General features: G+C 44.8%; 1 protein-coding gene across 16 annotated transcripts in view; it reads left to right on the top strand.

Moving 5' to 3' along the window:
* NBEA (neurobeachin) overlaps positions 1-20,711 on the top strand; it is a 748,862-nt gene that overhangs the window by 583,059 nt on the left and 145,092 nt on the right. For all 16 annotated transcript variants that reach the window (XM_075919178.2, XM_075919174.2, XM_075919172.2 and 13 more), the window contains 2 exons: positions 12,747-12,864; positions 20,416-20,518. In XM_075919178.2, coding sequence (XP_075775293.2) covers positions 12,747-12,864; positions 20,416-20,518 — 221 coding nt within the window. The remainder of the gene's footprint in view (positions 1-12,746; positions 12,865-20,415; positions 20,519-20,711) is intronic.

The raw sequence follows: 20,711 nt of genomic DNA, 5'->3' as shown, positions 1-20,711 counted from the left end.
CCCCCAAATTAAAAATTGTTCACAAATTGTGATATATAGACAAGAAACTATGAATCAAAATGGAATTATTGGAATGTCCAAATGAGTGGGGGGGGAGGGGGCTGGCACTACCAAATTTCAAGGGATGCTATGGGCAGCTGAAATCAGAGCATTGAATTAATTGGGGGTAAGAACTGACAAACACAGTCTCATTATATATTTTTTCCATAGTTCAAAATTCCAGCACTCATAAAACTATACCTATAACTTTAAAATGTAAGTAGAAATTGAATGTATGTGGTATTAATTAAAAAATCAAATTTAGTCAATTTCTACAGGTAACACTGAATTTATTTTTAAACCTTTCTTCTTCTTCTTTTACATTATCACAGTTGTAGGAAATTAAAGGTGGAATCTGATGCAGGTATAAAAGTAACGTCTTTCCAAGCTTAAGCATGTGTGAGATGCTTCACCAGATTAAAAAGAGAAGATCTCAGTAAATTTAAAATAAAAAATAGTGCTTTCAAATATGGACTAAATAAGGACTTACTTAAATATTGAGGTAAATGAAAGGAGAAATGAGATACTAGATGTGGAGGTCTCTGAGGGTGCATCTACACTGCACCATTATTTTGAGATAACTAGCATTATTTTGAAATAACAACACGAGCATCTACACAGCCATTCTGTTGTTTTGAAATAATTTCAAAATAATGGATGGCTTATTCCGAAATCTGTAAACATCATTCTATGAAGAATAATGCTTATTCCGAAATAAGGCATGTGTAGATGCTCTACTGCTGCTATGTCAAAATAGCTCCTCACCAGGGCCATTCTAAGTTATTCATCCCCAGTACATCCTAGGGCTCTAAATCAAGATAGCACAGCTACATTAGGGATGCCTGCCTTGGACTAATTTTGACGGTTCCCTGCAGAGTAGACGTGCTATTTCAAAATAAGCTATTTTGGAATAACTATTCCGGAATATCTTATTTAGAAATAAGCATACAGTACAGATATACCCTGAGTTACTACAGAGAAATCTTTCTCTAATGTTTGACTGGTTGGTCTTGTCTACAGGTTCACAGTCTAACTGATTGACTTATTTGGGGTTAAGCACAAATCTTCCCACAGGAGTTTTGCCACTCTCTGCAGCATGGGTCACTTACCGACTTAAACTGCTGTAAATGGTGGATTATCTGTAATTTAAAGTATTTAAATAATCTTCTGACCTTATAGTTTCAGTCTATGATTTCTGTAAGGGTGGACACAACAAATTGATCTTGGTTACATAATGCAGAAAGAGAATCTGGGGAACCACAAACCAATCAACCTCACCTCAGTCCCTGGAAAAAATCACGGAGCAGGCCAAGGAGTCCATTTTGAAACACCTGGAATAGAGGAAAGTGTCCAACAACAGTCAACATGGATTCACTAAGTGTATGTCATGCCTGACCAACCTAATCGCTTTCTATAATGAAATAACTGGCTCTGTAGATATGGGGGAAATAGTGAATGTGATATACTTTAGCAAAGCTTTTTTTTAGTCTGCCCACTATTCTTGACAGCAAGTTAAAGAAGTATGGGTTGGATGAATGGACTATCAGGTGGATAGAAAGCTGGCTAAATCATTGGGCTCAATGGGTAATGCCTGGGGAGGTGGTGGGACCTCCATCTTTATGAGTTCTTAAGGCTAGGCTTGAGAGAACTCTGGCTGGGATGATTTAGATGAAGTTCATACTGCTTCAAGCAGGAGGTTGAGTGAATCCTAATCATCTATGATTCTATGATTTTTTTTAAAAGAACAATGAATGTATACTGACTGTTTACCTTATTAAAACATTTTCAGAAAATAAATAAACAAAGTGTTCGGCATCGGAAAATTTCATACAAAGGCTTTAAGTTCCAGTAAACAAAATGTCTGCCTAGAACAAGCAAAATGCAGGACAATGTAGCACTTTAAAGACTAACAAGATGGTTTATTAGATGATGAACTTTCGTGGGCCAGACCCACTTCCTCAGATCAAATAGTGGAAGAAAGTAGTCACAACCATATATACCAAAGGAACATGCAACTTTAATCTTTTGTTGGACCAGCTTCTGTGGGTGAGAGAGACAAGCACTATGTGGCTTTAAAGCCAGTCTCTCTGACCAGCAGGAGTTGATCCAATAAAAGATATTCTTCTTTGAGTGATATACCCTGTGGCTGCTCCATTGCTGGTGTTGGGCTTGTCCCAGTGCCACAGATCAGAGACTTTCAAGCAGTCATCAGGCAGGCTGCACATGCGTGAACGGAGAGCAGCATTCCCGCCTTTGAAGTAGTGTGCACAGCCTGCTTTTTCCTCAGTTCCTTCTTGGGGCCCCTGGCTACAGAGGGAGCTCAACCCTCTCCTCCTCTGCATATCAAAGAGAAACAATTGACAACCAATTGAGTACTTTAGATAGTCAGAGAAACAATTGAGTACTTTAGATAGACTCCTCTCTTTATTTAAACAAACAAACAAAAAACCAACCAAACAAAAAAAGCTTCTAGAAGCTCTGAGGGACAAGCCGCTGGCAGCCCAGTCAAACTGAAACCAAAACAAAAAAACCCCCCTAAGGAATAAACCAACTAATAACCCAAGCAGGCAGCTTGGTTTATACAACTTAGGTGGCATACTCAGCCTTGGGGAAATATGGAAGTTGCTGGGAGCCTATACCAACCTCTGATGCCCACTGCTGCAGTCTGACAGTGTGGGCTCACAAGGAAAGAGAACTCTCAGTCTGCACGCTGTCTATTAACAAAGCCCTTGACCCTCAAGCTATAAAGGGGTCAATAAGGCATAATCAGAAACCAGACCTCACCAGCCTACTCTCTCCCCCCAGGAATCAGTAAAGGGGATGAACCGGGCACCTTGGGTATGGGAAAATCGAGCCACCTCTATTACAGGCTCAAGAGCGCACTCTAAACAGGCATTCAGATCACCTGCCCAGGCATCAAAAAGGGCACCTACTAAGGGTCCTGATGTAACAGAGGCACGAATGGCATTAAGGACACCCGGGCTACATCTGCACTACAGGGTTTTGTGTAAAAACCCACGGAGCATCCACACTTCAAGCATGTTTTTGCACAAGAAAATTTACAGTAGAGTAGCAGAACAGAGGGCTTTTTGCAATATAGGTAATCTTCTTTCTACGAGGAATAACTCTTTCTTGCTCAACAGGGGTTTCTTGCTCAAAAAGAGCCTATCAGAAAAAGCACAGGTGTTCTGGTGGCCACTTTGTTAATGGCAATCAGAGCTTTCTTGAGCAAGAGCATCCATGCAGTGTGGACTCTCTCTTGTGCCAAAGCGCATCGCTTTTGCCATGCGCTTTTGTAGTGTGGATGCACTTTGGAGCAAGAAGTTTTTGTGGAAGATCTCTTCCACAGAAAGCCTGCAGTGTAGACGTAGCCGCGGAGTGCCTCAAGCACACTCAGTAACCCCAGCACAATGTGAACCCCGTATGCAATCTTCACCAGAGGCACCGGGAAGTGACAAGGCTAATCCCAGCTGCCCTCCAGTACCTCACGCTAACCGCACATCGCCCGGGGTCGTGACCACTCCCATGCCACCATCTCATGTACTGTTGGACTAAGCAATGGCTCACAGGGCATCATGCCACAGCTGTTCCCCAATGTGCAAAAGTAGGCACCACTGAGACAGGACAGAAGGCCCAGAACTGAACTCCCTGCTTGGCCTTTGACATGTCACCATGCTCACTCCCCATTACCGATACGGGGCTCGCCATGTTCATCTGCCTTGTCTCAAATCGGTCCCTACCAAGGGGTTTAAAGGAGTAGGTTCTCCTCTCACCATTCCTCCCCAAAGAGAGCATATGCACCTTATGGTGCATACGGCTTACCTCATTATCAATATCCTCCTTGGCATCTGGAATGGCACTATTATGACAGACACCATATCTGATGGTCCTATTATCGCTACGGGGCACCACGTCACCTCTCCATTGCCCCTCCTATACCTGCACAGAGATCTGTGACCTCTATACATTCAGACCCATTGCATTCCCATCTGAGTGCATGGACCTAGAAGAAGGACAAATTGCAGATGAGCCAATGGTCCAGCAATCAGACATACCACCCAATGATAACTCCTCCTCCGCTCCTGATTAAGTGGTTATCCCGAATGATCCAGCACCTAGTGATGATCTTAAGCTGTTCCAGGAGCTATTTAAAAGAGTAGCTATCAGTCAGGAGTTAGTCTTAACAAAGATGCAGGAAAAACACCATAAGCTCCTAAAGAACCTGCAGCCCTCTGCAAAATCCAAGATTGCTCTGCCTCTAAATGAAGCTATTCTTGAGGCAGCCAACGAAGAATGGCAAACTCCAGCCATCGTCCCCCCGAAAAAAAGGGCCCATAGAAAGTATTTTGTCCCATCAAAGGGCGTGGAATTCCAATACTTACACCCTCAACCTAACTCGTGGTGGTTGATGCTGCAAACCAAAGGGCCAAAAACCCATAGCACAAGGCTCAGACACAGGACAAAGACCACAAATGCCTCAATGTCTTTGGGAGGAAGATGTACTTTTCCTCAACCCTGCAGCTTTGCATAGCCAACTATACAGCATTGCTTGCAAATCATGATTTTGACAGTTGCACGAAACTAACAGAACTTATGCACAGTATTACAGAGGACAAAAGACCTATTCTTAAGGCAATCATTAAAGAGGGATACACTGTATCCCGGACAGAGCTACAAATGGCCCTAGATGCCACAGATACTGCAGCTAGTTCTACTGCGATATCTGTGGTAATGAGACGTGGATCTAAGCTGTAAGCAGCAGGAGTCCCTAAGGACCTCCAGGACAAAGTAGAGGAGCTGTCATTTGATAAGACCAAATTATTTGCTACAGGTACTGATGAGGCCTTGCACTCTAGCGAAGATTCATGCACTACTTTGCACACATTGGGGATGAACACTCCACCTACCGGAGGAAGCGCTACACACCTTACCAGAGACACAGGGACATGGCCTTTACTAGACAACAGCAGTTCCGGCCTCTTGAACAGAATCACTTCCAACCTCAAAACCACCGTAGAAGAGCCTCTACCAATTGCTCTTACATAACTCTCATCTATAGGCATCAAGTTTGAGAATTTGGTCAAGGGTCTGCCCAACCTCCCTTCTGCTCCAGTAACTGGCGAGTCCAACTTATTTCACCATCAATTGATCCTTATTACAATCAATGGACAGCAATCACCACAGATCATGGGTACTAGAAATCATCAGCTGTGGACATTCTATCCCCCTTCACAGCGATCCCCTCAACCTTCATACCCTCTGCCTCCCTCTTCAGGGACTCCTCTCATGACACACTGCTCCGCCAAGAGGTGCAACATCTCCTCAATATAGGAGCCGTAGAATGAGTCCCAAAAGAATTTGAAGGGAGAGGCTTTTATTTGAACTACTTGTGGTTAAAAATAAAAGGTTCGGAAATGTGGCTGGTCCCAGGGAGGCGCAGAAACAGGCAAACTATTACTAAATATCTTTTAAACTTTTATTAGAATACTTCCAATTATAGTTTTTCTTTATTAGTCTCTTACATGCATGGCCGCCAAATAACTATTAGTAGGAGCAATAAGCAAAGTGCAATACAATAAATGAAAATTCCCTGAGCTTTTTCTAAGTCCCAATAGTTGTCAATAAGGGACCAGGGATTATCAACAGTTATGTTTACATTAATCTTACTCATAAGTCTAATTACTTATCTAAAACTCTTAACAATACTACTTAACAAAACTTTTAACTAAGTTTAGATAGCAATACTCACACTTAGAAAAAAACACAAAGTACAACAGCAACGACAGCATAGTTGGTATACGTTACGCTCTACAGGAACTCTGGTTTAGTGAGCGGGAGGTGGCCTTCGGGTGATCAGTCCTTGGGCCTAGCTCGTATTCTGCCATCCAATGTTTATTCGGGATTCCTCAATTTGATATAGGAGGGGTAGCTGTTTTATAGAGAGTTTTTGCGCACTTTTTGTGATAGGCTAGCAGACCCTGTCTGCTAAGTGACAGGGGTAAGGGGGTGAGATGGTTTCCTGTTTTTCCTTTTCTGCCTTATCGGGCATGGCACAGTCAGCACCACCATCATGAACTTTACATGAACTTTTTAGGTCTGGTTTTGGTTCCTGTTCGTCGCTGACCTTTAAGTTACATAGTGTAAGGGTTTTTCATCAAGGGGAAGTTGACCTTTTGCTTGGATGGCAATACGCGCGAGAGGCCTGGCCAGCAAAGAGCCTGCTTCCACACTACTTTCTCATCGAGAAGAGGTCAGGGGATTGGAGGCCCATCTGGACCTGTGGCAATTAAACAAGTACCTCTACAAGCAGTGATTCAAAACGATCACTCTCACCACTATAATTCCGGCACTGGACAGAGGGGACTGGTTCACAATCTTTGACTTTCAAGATGCATATTTTCACATCACAGTACATTCCACACACAGGTGTTTCCTACGATTCCAGTACAGAGTCCTCCCGTTCAGACTCTCCTCTGCCCCCAGAGTCTTTTCCAGGATCCTCCTGGGGGCAGCAGCACATCTCAGATGCAACGGCGTTGCAATATTCTGGACCAACTGCCTTATCAAAGGCCCCTCACAACACACCACAAGAGGCATGATCATGTTTACAAAGGCCTTTCTTCAATATCAACAAGCAGAAATCCACACTATGCCCTATGCAGTCGCTGGAGTTCATAAAGGTTCTCATAGATTCCATAACAGCATGAGCCTATCTCCCCAATCACGATTTCCACACCATAGAAAGCCTCATCACTATCATTACCAGCAGCCCAATTGTACCCATCCTAACTTGCCCCAAGCTATGGGACACATGGCAGCCACCACTTATGTAGTTCCGCATGCCAGGCTGCGATTTTGATGTTTCCAGCTCTGGATTTCTTTAGTGTACACATCAGCCAATCACCATGTCCACAGTCATGTGTTGCCTCCTCCAGGGGTCTTTACTTCCCTTCAGTGATGGACCCAGGCACAGAAGGAGAGCCGGCCTGAGCCCTTTTGGCGCCCCGGGCCTGGGTGCAGACCCTGGGTGCATGGTGCATGGATGGGCCTGCTCATGGGGCGCGGGCCCACCTCCCCACGGAGCGTGGACCCACCCCTGGGGCGCACGACACATGTGCAGGCCGGCCACAGTCGCTGGCGTGAAGCCCGGGACCCGCCCCCCTGGGCGCACGGCACATGCGCTGCCTGGTCTGGCCTGTGCTGGTGGCACACACGCCGGGCCATGCAGGGCCCCATGGTCATGGGGGGAAGGGCGCTGACGGCCGGCGCTGCGGGGATGGGGGGAGAGTGGCACTGCGGGATCCGGGTGCACGGTGCCTGATGGCAGCTATAAAGGATGCTGCGCACCCCTTACAGTTGCCATCAGGTGCCCCCCCCCCTTTGGTTGGCGCCCCGGGCAGCTGCCCGGCTCACCCTTGCCTCAGTCCGGCCCCGCACAGAACCTATGCCTTTCCATTATGAGCAGCCGTCCAAACAGATTACTATGGATGTCTTGCTGACAGGCTGGGGTGCACACTTCCAACAACAGGTTGAACAAGGGGAGTGGTCCAAAGATGAGTTCAAACTCCACATAAATCTGCTTGAGCTTTGAGCAGTTCATAACACATGCAAGCACTTCCTCCACACAGCCAGGGCTATTCAGTGCATATCCTCACCGACAACATGACTACTACGTTCTACATCAATCGCCAAGGGGGTGCGAGATCCCAGTCATTATGTGCAGAGGCAATCAAGCTGTGGAATTGGTATATCCACCATAACATAATCATCACAGCAGAATACTGACCTGGGGACAAGAATATTATGGCAGACACCCTCAGCCGCAACTTCCTCAAAGAGCATGAGTGGGAGCTGCATGATCACATCACCCACAAGCTCTTCTAACATTTGGGTGTACCGCAGATAGACCTCGTCGCGACCAGACAGAACTCCAAATGCCCCCAGTACTGTTCAAGAGTGGGTATAGGATACAGCTTTCTGGGAGATGCAATGCTCTTTTCTTGGGGGACCTATTTACAATATACCTTTCCTCCTATCCCCCTCATTCCCAGAGTCCTCCGAAAGATACAGGAAGTCGGGCCCAAGTGATTCTAATAGTCCCAGAATGGCCTTGACAGAAATGGTTTCTATGTCTTTATCAACTGTCTCTACGACCTCCCTACCCACTTCCGAACCTCCTAGAACTTTTCTTCTAGAACAAGGGCTCAATACTTCATCCCCAACCGCGAACACTACACTTGATGGAAAGGTACCTATCTGGTTCTTCGAAGTGGAGCAGCAGTGTTTCCAGCAAGTGAGAAATATACTGCTGCACAGCAGGCGGCAGACGACATGCAACTTACCTATACAAATGGTAACAGTAATAAAATTAGAGAGACAATCTTGGTGAGATAAACAAAAGATACTCACTTCATGCAGATTGTTCTTTGAGATGTGTGTCCCTGTGGGTGCTCCACGACCTGCCCTCCTCTCCGCTCCTTCAGGCAATAAGAGCCCACGAGGGCATCGAAGAAACAGAGGGAAAACTGGGCTGTGCGCGCTTCTTCAAATGCCGTTCTCTGCTCATGCATGAGCAGCCTGCCTGCTGACTGCTTGAAATTCTCAGATTTATGGTGCCAGGATGAGCCCCAACACCAACAGTGGAGCACCCACGGGGGGGGACACATCTCGATGAACATGCATTACTGCATAAAGTGAGTAACTTGTCTTTATCTCACCAACATTGTCTCTCTAATTTTATTACTGTGTTTTAGGAGACTGCTTGAATCTGTTAAGTTATAGAGAGCATCCACAAAATAACAAAAAGAAGATTATAATGATACAATGAGGACAGCAAGTCATGGACCCAGCACTAGTCAAAAAGTATAAGTTCAGTACTGTCTGATTCACAAAATCTATGCTTTTCCACGTCTATAATTAAAATATACCATATTACCACTGTTGTTTCTATGAAATGCAAAACATCCATGATATGGGAATGCTAGACGGTAAAAATACTTTGGAAATCCATCCTGAAATAAATAAATAAAATTCTAGCTGCATATAGCCCAGTGAGGTTCTGTGTGTAGTCTGCAAGACATTTTCTTTACCATTATTTGATAGGATAATGAGTCTTCTGGATAAGGAAGAAGCGGTGGATGTGGTACACCTAGACTTTAGTAAGGCGTTTGATATGGTCTCGCATGATATCCTTATCAATAAACTAGGCAAATACAACTTTGATGGGGCTACTATAAGGTGGGTGCATAACTGGCTGGATAACCGTACTCAGAGAGTAGTTATTAATGCTTCACAATCCTGCTGGAAAGGTATAACAAGTGGGGTTCTGCAGGGGTCTGTTTTGGGACCGGCTCTCTTCAATTTCTTCATCAACGATTTAGATATTGTCATAGAAAGTACGCTTAGTAAGTTTGCTGATGATACCAAGCTGGGAGGGGTTGTGACTGCTCTGGAGGATACAGTCATAATTCAAAATGATCTGGACAAATTGGAGAAATGGTCTGAGGTAAACAGGATGAAGTTTAATAAAGACAAATGCAAACTGCTCCACTTAGGAAGGAACAATCAGTTTCACACATACAGAATGGGAAGTGACTGTCTAGGAAGGAGTATGGCAGAAAGGGATCTAGCGGTTATAGTGGACCACAAGCTGAATATGAGTCAGCAGTGTGATGCTGTTGCAAAAAAAGCAAACATGATTCTGGGATGCATTAACAGGTGTGTTGTGAGCAAGACACAAGAAGTCATTCTTCCGCTCTACTCTGCGCTGGTTAGGCCTCAGTTGGAGTATTGTGTCGAGTTCTGGGCACCGCATTTCAAGAAAGATTTGGAGAAATGGGAGAAGGTCCAGAGAAGAACAACAACAATGATTAAAGGTCTAGAGAACATGACCTATGAGGGAAGGCTGAAAGTATTTGGTTTGTTTAGTTTAGAAAAGAGAAGGTTGAGAGGGGACATGATAGCAGTTTTCAGGTACCTAAAAAGGTGTCATAAGGAGGAGGGAGAAAACTTGTTCATCTTGGCCTCTGAGGATAGAACAAGACGCAATGGGCTTAAACTGCAGCAAGGGAGATTTAGGTTGGATATTAGGGAAAAGTTCCTAACTGTCAGGGTAGTCAAACACTGGAATAAATTGTCCAGGGAGGTTGTGGAATCCCCATCTCTGGAGATATTTAAGAGTAGGTTAGATAAATGTCTATCAGGGATGGTCTAGACAGTATTTGGTCCTGCCATGAGGGCAGGGGTCTCGACTTGATGACCTCTCGATGTCCCTTCCAGTCCTAGTATTCTATGATTGCCCACGTGCTAGGTTGCCAGATTCCACTGGTTGCCATCTGTGTCGTTTTTTTCCTACTGATATTAATAAAGTGACATGTACATAAAGCAAGTGCATGTGAAGTTACACAGAGCATTGACTGTAAGAGCCATGTGCTCCCTCTTCATCCAATCAAAGCACTGCCACAGTTTAGTCAGCACACTCCTCAAATTCTACGTGTGTCAGCACAGAACTACCCTATCCCAAGAGACTAGTTTTAGTTACAACAGCCTTGTGGTCCATTGAAATGAGGAAGGGCCACTCATGCAGCCCATTCAGTGGCCTACTTTGCCCATTGCTATTCTAGAGCCAGGACTTAAAACATAGCTAATGATTTGTTTAGTGGGATTTGGTCTATTAAAAAGATTCAAACCAGGAAGTAGGAAATTATTTTTATTCTTGCTTTTTTTGTGTGAAACAAGTAAATAAATAAATAAAAGACCCTCCTCAACAATAGCTCCTACTATAGTTTACTGGGGGAAAACTATTAATAAAATAGCTAATAAAGGAGTTTAGAGACTGGTGCCAGACAAACTCATTAAAAAAGGATAAAAGTAACAATATATCTTGCACAAGAAAACAAGACAAAAATACTGAAATAATTCAGATGCTTTGATATGGACACAATAATCTTATGTTTAAAAGTATACAGGAAGGAAACAGAGGACAATAATTGAATTACATCCTGCTTTCCTCTAATTTCCCATGCTTTCTGTCTCTTGACACTCAACACTTCTGCCTCAAGAGAACATTCAGTTTTCCAATAAAAAAATTAATAGGAAAGGTTAAATATACATATATCAAGATGTGTGGTTGTCTGAATAATTTTTAAAAAAAGAGGTAAGGTCAATAAACAATATGCAGCTAAACACTGTTAATTTTAAATACTTATGTGTGGCCAGACATTGTAACTGAAAAAAAAATTATAAATGACTCGTAATACCAGTGAATAAAATTTTCCTCCCTCCCGCCTCCCCAAATCACATCTGAGGGCTAGAGATATAATTTATATTTTTAATGAAAGCTGAAGTCCTGGCACTCAATTCTGTGTCAAGAGATGAGTTTTGTGGCAAAGCCTCTAACTGTGGCATATACAAGACCATCATTACAACTGAACACATTTTACACACCTGATTTTTTAAGTTATATTAGCAATTGTCCATTAACTATTTTTAGCTTTTTAAACTCAGAGTTTACCTCCTTATCTCTTCCCAGAGTCTTAGTTGGGATTGGTCCTGCCTAGAGCAGGGGGCTGGACTTGATGACCTCCTGAGGTCTCTTCCAGCTCTATGGTTCTATGATTCTGTGATTGAGTACTCACATTTTTAACGCAAATTGTACATTGTAATATGGTAGATGCAAGTACAGTAAATGAAAATGAGTGTGGTGCTGGAATCTTTGCGGTGACCTCAGCTTCCACATGCATAATGTCAAGTCCACTTTAGCATCTGATCTCAATGAGAGACAATAGGAGAGCACAGCATAGCTTGTCAAAGATACAGTGAAGAGGCAACTTGATCAGTCTATAACTACCTATGCAGGAAGGAGATATGACATTAGAGTGCTCTTTAATCTATTTAGAAGAGCCAGTAGCTCTAAGTTGAAGTAATTTAAGTTCAAAGTATAAATAAATGCAGATTTTTAACAGTGAGCATAATTAACAATTGGAAGTTTACCATGGGATATAATGGCTTTACAATCTGACTCCGACTCCAACAAGTTACTAGTTGGAAGGGCCAATGAGCCTCTGGCATCCATCCAGGAAAACCCTCAAATCAACAACTGAGTTAAAATAAACATACCATCAGCTGAAGACTAAAAGATCACTAGTTGGTCTGGTCTCCAAATAAATCCCACATAGTCCATAAAAGAACATCATGGATCACTGTTTTTCCTCTCCAGCTTTCTTCTAAGAAACAGCTAATATCTGAGACTCTTTCAGTAGTTAATTTACAATTGTTATTCTTTCTGAAATCCATTTATTATTTCTTTCCTTTATACAACACATCATCAACAATAAAAACTGTGGATTCAGAGCTTAACAGACAATTCTGTTTTATACATGCGGAGAAATAGACTACACCTTGTTTATCTGCAAGTGAACTTTATTCATCCCCTTACATACAGGACGTTTTTTGCCTAAGTAAAATAAAATATGACACACAAGAAACATATATACACATTATGAAGGTGCCATGTTTACAACCACATCTTAGACTACAACCAGGCTTTATTTTCTTTTTTAAACATTTCAGTCCACTTTTGAACTTAATGTTTTTGAGTGCCATAAAGTTCAACAAGATATGTTTATCCTGACTTTGCTGAAGTGTAAAACTTGCGGTACTGTCAAAACATCTTCTAACAGGTGTCTGTTTTTCCTTATTTATTTTAGGTTCTTGCCTACACAGAAGGCCTTCATGGAAAATGGATGTTCAGCGAGATTCGAGCTGTTTTTTCAAGACGTTATCTTCTCCAGAACACTGCTTTGGAAGTGTTTATGGCAAACAGAAGTATGTTGTTCATTTATTTGGTATAAGGTATCTGCTGGTAGTTTTTATGGATAGAAATTAAAACTCTGTATGTTGTCGTGAAAAGTGCTATTTTCCTTCAGTAATCCCTCACACTTGTATTTACTACATCTAATATAGAAAGCATTTGCCAATGGGACATTTATATGGATTTTAATTTGGCACTCTGCCAGCAAGGTTGTTGAATAAAGACAACACAATGAAGCTGGGAAACGCTGCTAATATTTTCCATGCTGTAACAGAGCACAGTTCTATTCCTGTCTTCTTCCCTACAGAAACTACACAGTCCACATGAAATGTGTGCTCATGGGTGGTGGGTTTAATAGCTGAGAGTCTGCTGTAGATGCCAGCTGTGGGCTTGGCAGGGAAAGTTTTCGCTTATTAGGCTCCATGCAGGTTCTGGAGTGGCTAAGGAGGTGATATGTATTGCTCAGCTTCCTGGATTCATCAGTAATCTCATTGGACTCCACAGAAGTCTGGGAAGCTGAGTAATATATACCGCTGCCTCAGCCACTCTGAAACCTGCATGGTGCATATACAAAGCCCAGGTTCTTCTTAGGAAAGAAAAGAAACAAGAGCTTTTCCTGTGAAATAGCTTAGGCTCTGGGGAGGAACAGTGCATGGTGGGGGGAGGGGGGAATCTCTGAATAATCTGTGGTTCCCCTGGCTGCATGTGCAGTGGAGAAGGGGTAGAGGGCTCAGGGCTTCTCTGACCGTGCTGTGGAGGGAGTCCTAGGTCTTCAGCTGGCCCAGGACTCCTATGACTTTGTTGGAGGAATGGGGCTCAGGGCTCTAGATGGTCCAAGGTTCATCCAGGAGGGGTGAATCAGGACTCATCTGGGCAGGAGGCGGGGACTCCTGGCCCTGGCTATAATGGGTGTGCAGGGACATTTTGGGGCATTGGTAGAAGGGGTGGCATTGAGAAATAGCATCCCCAAAGGGGATCACCACATGCTGCCCATGTGTGCACTCAGTATTGCTAAGTCCATATACAACAATCTATGTACAATATCTACAGTGCTTTTGGCTTTCTCAGGATCTGAGAGGAACAGAAGTTTTCCTTCTCTAAGCTCTTTGGACTGGGTTTAACTAGCCCTGTTCCTTTCTTCTATCCCCTTTCTGTCTCTGTCTCTGTCTGTCTGTCTCTCTCTCTCTCTCCCTGGCACTTGCTTCCTGTGCCACTTTATCACACTTGAATATTTATCCCATATAGCCTGCCAGTCTGATTACATAATTACCCCAGGGTATGTCTACACTACCCTTCTAGTTCGAACTAGGAGGGTAATGTAGGCATACCGCACTTGCAAATGAAGCCCGGGATTTGAATTTCCCGGGCTTCATTTGCATAAGCGGGGAGCCGCCATTTTTAAAACCCCGCTGGTTCGAACCCCGTGCAGCGCGGCTACACGGGGCACGAACTAGGTAGTTCGAACTAGGCTTCCTAGTTCGAACTACCGTTACTCCTCATTTCACGAGGAGTAACGGTAGTTCGAACTAGGAAGCCTAGTTCGAACTACCTAGTTCGTGCCCCGTGTAGCCGCGCTGCACGGGGTTCGAACCAGCGGGGTTTTAAAAATGGCGGCTCCCCGCTTATGCAAATGAAGCCCGGGAAATTCAAATCCCGGGTTTCATTTGCAAGTGCGGTATGCCTACATTACCCCGCTAGTTCGAACTAGCGGGGTAGTGTAGACATACCCCCAGTCACCTTCCTCTGGTGGGGGAATTAATTAACATCGAAGTGATCAGAGTGCCGGTTCACCTATTCACTCCATGCACTCTGCCAGACATGCCTATTTGTTTAAAACTTTCAACATATTTGCTTCTGCTATGTCTTCATAGCTTTTGCTTTCATATTCTGAAAATATTCTAATAAAACAGCTTTACTAATGTAAATACTCAACAGCAATGGGGTGAGGAAAATTTTTTGTCTGAATGCTTAATTAATCAATAATAACATTTTCAAATTTTATCTTAAAAGATCATTTGAAATTTGTGTTGTTGTTGATTGTTTGTCCAAGTTCCCCATTTCATTCACAAAGTAGTACAGTAAACTTCCGATAATCTGGAACCTTTGGGACCTAGGTGGTGCCGGATTATCGGATATGCTGGACTATCAGGAGGTACTATAAGATAGTTATATATATACAGGACTTGACAAATACGCTTGCCCGTGGCGAGTAGATTTTACCAGCTGGCGAGTGCAGGGGCGGACTGGAATTCAGGGCCCCGGTGGGCCGTTGTGACAGGCTGGCCGAAACCCGCACTATGGGCGGTGCGGCCCCATCTGATCCGCTGGCTGGCGGAGGAGCAGAGCGCCGCCAGGAAGGGGCAAGTGCGGCGATTCTTGCCACCGGGCTGCCTGTGTGCAGGTCTGGCACGAGAAGGCGGGGCGCGAGCCAGAGAGCGGGATGCCGGCAGATGCCAGGACACTGGCGTGATGTGGCCCCGCAGATTTTAAAGGGCCGCAGCAGCTTGGCTCTGGCCGGGTGTCCCCGGGAGCTGGCTGCGGTGTGCAGCGTAGCCAGGCCCCGCCCCACCCCTCCGGCTCCAGTCCTGCCAGGGCCCCAACCCCTTTGCCAGCGAGAGACCGCTTTCTGTCGACCACCCGGCTTGCTGTGCCTGCCCTGCACCCCTTTGTCTTCGCGCTGCCTGTTCCCCACGCTTCCCCTGCTCCCCTGACCTCCTGCTCTCCTTCTTCCCTGTGACTCTCTGGCGCTGTGACACCCTTGCACCCCGCACCCTGCCCCCCCCGATTCCTGCACTGCCTCTAGACCCTGATCCCTCTGCCCCTCCTGTTCCCCACGTCCCATTCCCCATGCCTCCACCACACCCTGCTCCCCCCAATCCCTGCGTCCCTCTGGCTCTGTGCCTCCCATTCCCCGCACCACCCCTGTATCTCCCTTCTGTGCTCTGTGCTGTCCCTGCACCCTGCTCCCCCTGTGGGTCGGGAGTGAGGAGTGCTTGTCCATAGGGAGGGGCTGGACAGGGCAGAGAAAAGGCTGCTGTGACCCAGCAGCGAGTGAAAGGGGGAGTTCACTTGAAGCACTTTTGCCTTTTATGGAAAAAAACGAATGAAAATGCAATTTGCTATTTATAGGGCTAAAATGCTGGGACAAAAACAAACAAAAAAAAACCCATTGCAAAATGCAAACATGTAAAAGATAATAAAAAGGGGGGGGCAAAAAATGTTTTGCTTGGGGCAGCAAAAAACCTAGAGCTGGCCCTGAGGGAGGAGAAGGGGCTGGGCTGGGCTGTGGGGAGGGGAGGGGAGTGGAAAAATATGGGGAAGGGGCTTGTGCTGAGGGGAGGGGAGGGGATGAGGTCAGGAGAAGACAAAGAAGAAAGGGGAAGACACCAAGGGACAGAGGTGCAGGAGAGACAAATCCCAGGGGTCCAAGTGCAGACAATGAGGAAAAGGGCAGGAGGGGAGGTGTCAGTGGGAGGGGGGAACAGGGTGATGCTGGGAGAAGAGAGGATAAGGACACTGGGGACTGGAGGGGGAGGTGCTGGGAGAAGGCTTGAAAGAGGGGGTGGGCATGAGGAAGGAGATGGAGCAAGGCATGTGTGAGGGCACAGGGGCATGAGGGGAACAGAGGCAGAGGGTGGTGAGGGGGTGGGTATCAGGGAAAAAGAGGGCAAAGGAGGCAGGGGCAGTGAGGGAAGGGGGAGGCACTAGGCGGGTGCAAGTGCCAGGGGATTCTGGGGGTGAAGCAGAAGGGCAGACACCTGCAGCGGAGGGACCATCACCAGAGGAGAGAGGCAGGGCAAGTGTGTAGAGGGAGGTGTTAGGAGAGGGGATGAGGAGGGGTAGCTCACATGATCAGAGTGGGGTTCTGGAGGAGTGGGCACAGCGGGGAGAGAAGGGCTGGTAGAGGGGGGCAGGTCTCAGGAAGGCTGAGGGCAGTGAGAAGGGCAGGAGTCAGGAAAGCAGAGCAGGGTGAGGGGTTGGGGGCAGCAGGCACCAGGGGAGCTGATGGAGCAAGGGGAAGAGACATGGCAGCAGAGGGAAAAGGTAGAGGTTTATAAGATATTTATTAATAACTTATTAGTAATTACTGTTCTTATTCTTATTAGGAATTTATGCCATTAAAAAACACTTTTTGGGGGGGAGAGTGGCGAGTCCCTTTTTTTGTCTGGCCAGTAGGGTTTTCCATAATTTGTTGAGCCCTGTATATAAAGTGTTTTAACCCTTTTTATTGTACATATTGTATACAGTATACAGTAATGTTTTAGGTTTTTTAACCCTTTTTTACCCTTTTCACTCGGTTCAGCTGCTGCCACTGCTGCCCTGTGACTTGTTTTTTGCCGAAGCTCGCTCACTAGGCTCTTTTCATTTTGATGTCAGACTATCGGGAGTGCTGTACAATTGGATGCCGGACTATTGGAGTTTTACTGAATATAGCTTATATAGCTATTCAATAACAGCACAATTTTTGACCAGTGAACTGTTAATGAAAGATCTAATGAGTTAGAACTTATTTGTTGAAAACAACTTGAATAGTGAATAAATTTAAGAAATTTGTAGTTCTTGTTCATGAATAATTCAAACGTGATACAAGAGCTGACATCTTCCAAACAACTGTTTGTTTTGAATTATCTGGCTAGGTTTGCTCCACACAGTGTCTAGCTTGCTGATTGACCCACAACTTTTATTGAAAAAAGTAATGGTGTTGTATTTCAGAAATTATTTAGAAGTAAAACACTTTTCATACCATTTTTGTGATGCTGCACATCAGGGATTTAAAATCCCATTTATTCAGTTAACTGTCAAAACATTATGTTTAACTGGTTAACTGCTTAAACAGGATCCCATGGGTGGGAAGCTGTTCCAGGCCAGCCAGGCCATTGGTTAACCAGTAACTGCTAAGTATCACATGATAAGCGATGGGTAACTGGTAAGTCAGTGGTTAACCAATTAACCAGTAAGAGCGGTGCCTACCTGTTGATTGGTTTATTACTGACATCCCTACTGCATACAGGCAGTCCCCGAGTTACGCGGATCCGACTTATGTCGGATCCGCAGTTACGAACGGGGATTTCTTGCCCCGGAGAACTAGAGCAGCGGGACGCCTGGTCCCGCCGCCCGCCTTCTCCGGGGCGAGAAAAGCTGCTCCCCGTCTCCCTGGTCTGCTGGCGGAGCCAACAGACGAGGGAGACGGGAGCAAAGCGGCGGAGCACCGGAGGCTGGACCCGCGGCCGCTTCCAGATCAGCTGATCTGGAAGCGGCGCGGGTCCAGCCGGGTGCTCTGCCGCTTTGTTCAGCGTCTCCCTGGTCTGCAGATCAGGGAGACACTGAGCAGAGCGGCAGAGGACCCGGGCCGGACCCGCAGCACTTTCAGCTGATCTGGAAGTGCCACGGTTCGGCCCGGGTCCTCCGCAGCTTTGCTCCACGTCTCCCTGGTCTGCTGGGGGGGGGGGGGGAAGGACGCAGCTAGTGCCCCCCCAGCAGACCAGGGAGACGTGGAGCAAAGCTGGGGGCCTGTGGTAGAGCAGGTGGGGCACTGCCGGTTGGTCCCGCAGCACCGCTCCTTGGCGCTACTGGACCAACCCGGCAGCACCCCAGCTGCTCTGCCCCAAGCGTCCTGATTCAGCTGCTGATCAGTTTCAGCAGTGGCTGAATCAGGATGCCTGGGGCAGAGCAGCTGGGGTGCTGCTGGGTTGGTCCAGTAGCTCCGAGGAGCGGCCGCACTACTGGACCAAGCCAGCAGCACCCGAGCTGCTCTGCCCCAGGCGTCCCAAAGTCAGCCGCTGCTGAAACTGACCAGGGGCTGACTACAGGAAGCCCGAGGCAGAGTTGCTCTGTCCTGGGCTTCCTGGAATCAGCTGCTGATCAGTTTCAGCAGCAGCTGACTTGGGGACACCTGGGGTTCTTACCTTGAATCTGTATGTAAGTGGAACTGGTGTCCAGATTCAGCGGCTGTTGAAACTGATCAGTTTCAGCAGCGGCTGATGCCAGTTCCGACTTACATACAGATTCGACTTAAGAACAAACCTACAGTCCCTATCTTGTATGTAACCCGGGGACTGCCTGTATATTGATCTCCCAAGGCCCAAACTGATAGAAATCAACATGGAATTCAGCTCAATGGAAAGAAAAGGACCAAACTCTCCTAACCAACCAATTTCTGATGTGAAGAACTAAACTCAGATTTAGGAGTGATTTGAATTGTGCACAATAGTAAACTTGATCTGTACCTTAACACTAACTGCATACTATTGCTATCTCATTTTCATTTCTGGGCTCATGTTTGGGACACAGTACCTCCAATGGACCTCTGCCATTTTGAAAAACCAGAACAATGTTTTCCCTTAAGTGAGTCTCCAAACATTCCCAAAATGCACATGGAGCAACCATATACCCTGATTTTATCACAAAAGTTTCATATAATCAATGGCATGTACCAGATTATCTATTGGAAAGTGTTAAAACACTACTGTCCCACTAGTCTGAGGGGGGAGTTTCCTTCATGCTGTACATAGCTAAGCTTGGTAAGATTAGTGTTTTATCAATAATTGGTAAACATTAATTTCCCTATACACACACAAATTGATGACAAAATATTTCCATAGGTGATCATCAGAATTTACATAGACAACGAAAGAACAGTTCAGTTTGAGAATTTATTAGACTTTGATTAAAGGATATTTACTTTCTGTATATTGACATATGATGTAGATAATTTGTATTTTAATGATTTACAAAGATTAACTTTCTTAGTTTCAGTTTCTTCTGTCATTAAGTAATTTTCTCACTCCCCCAATACTTTACCACAGCTGTGAAAATTTAAATAGATAAAAATAAAAAAATGCTTAATTTAATTTTGCATAATTGTGAAAATAATAAGTAGTGAAAAATTGATAATTGAAAAAAAAGAAATATTAACATAATATTATCTGTTGAAATTATTAAAAAAATATAATTCTGCCAAACATAAAAATGTGTGTTAGAAGCATGTCATGAGTACCTCTTCAACAGACAGCATACATGTGCCCAGTTTCCAGCAGTGGTAAATGCTACCTTGAAACTGACTCAATCACAGATTGTTGTTGAGGTGTGTCAACTCTCTCGTCCCGATGAGGGAGCAATAATGTAAGTTTTGTTCTTCAATTGTTAAGGGAAAGCAGTCAGTCGATCCCTGGCCTGGCAAGTTCTGAATGCGCCAGTCACTGCACTAAATTATACACAGTACATCGGGAGACTCTACAACCTAACAAAAGACTTGAATGTGTGACATACCACATTTCCCCTGGACTACAAAATCTATATTTCTTTCAAAATGGGGACACACGTTAATGCCAAAGAAGTTAATTAGTTTTACTCTGAGCACAGAATATTTTCAGAAGTAACTGTTTTCCAGCCTTCAGAATATTAAAGTTTTAAAGGCCCTTGTTTCACAGGAAGATAAATGTGTAGCTAGATTACCTTTCCAAATAAATTCTGAGAAACCTTTTGAAAATATATTATCTGTTAGTGAAACAGATTTCTATACTATTTATGGTTTTTTAAGTTACATTTTTTTCTTTTTACCACAGCCTCAGTTATGTTTAATTTTCCGGACCAAGCAACAGTAAAAAAAGTTGTATACAGCTTACCTCGGGTTGGAGTGGGGACCAGCTATGGATTGCCACAAGCAAGGTAATGTCATTAAAGTATTTTATGTTATATAGTGTTTTTATGCTTGCAAACTCAGAAGGGTTGATATTTGTGAAAATTAAAGCATTACTACAACCAGAGGTCTAGATTTCCCAACATTTTAGTGTCTTGAACAGCAATATTTTTAACTTAATTAAGTGATAGGTTGTTTGTAATTTCAATGGTTAAATAACTA

This window comes from Pelodiscus sinensis, chromosome 1, assembly GCF_052426305.1.
Source record: "Pelodiscus sinensis isolate ZL-2025 chromosome 1, ASM5242630v1, whole genome shotgun sequence".
Classification (NCBI taxonomy): domain Eukaryota; kingdom Metazoa; phylum Chordata; order Testudines; family Trionychidae; genus Pelodiscus; species Pelodiscus sinensis.
This window is presented reverse-complemented; position numbering and strand designations above follow the sequence as displayed.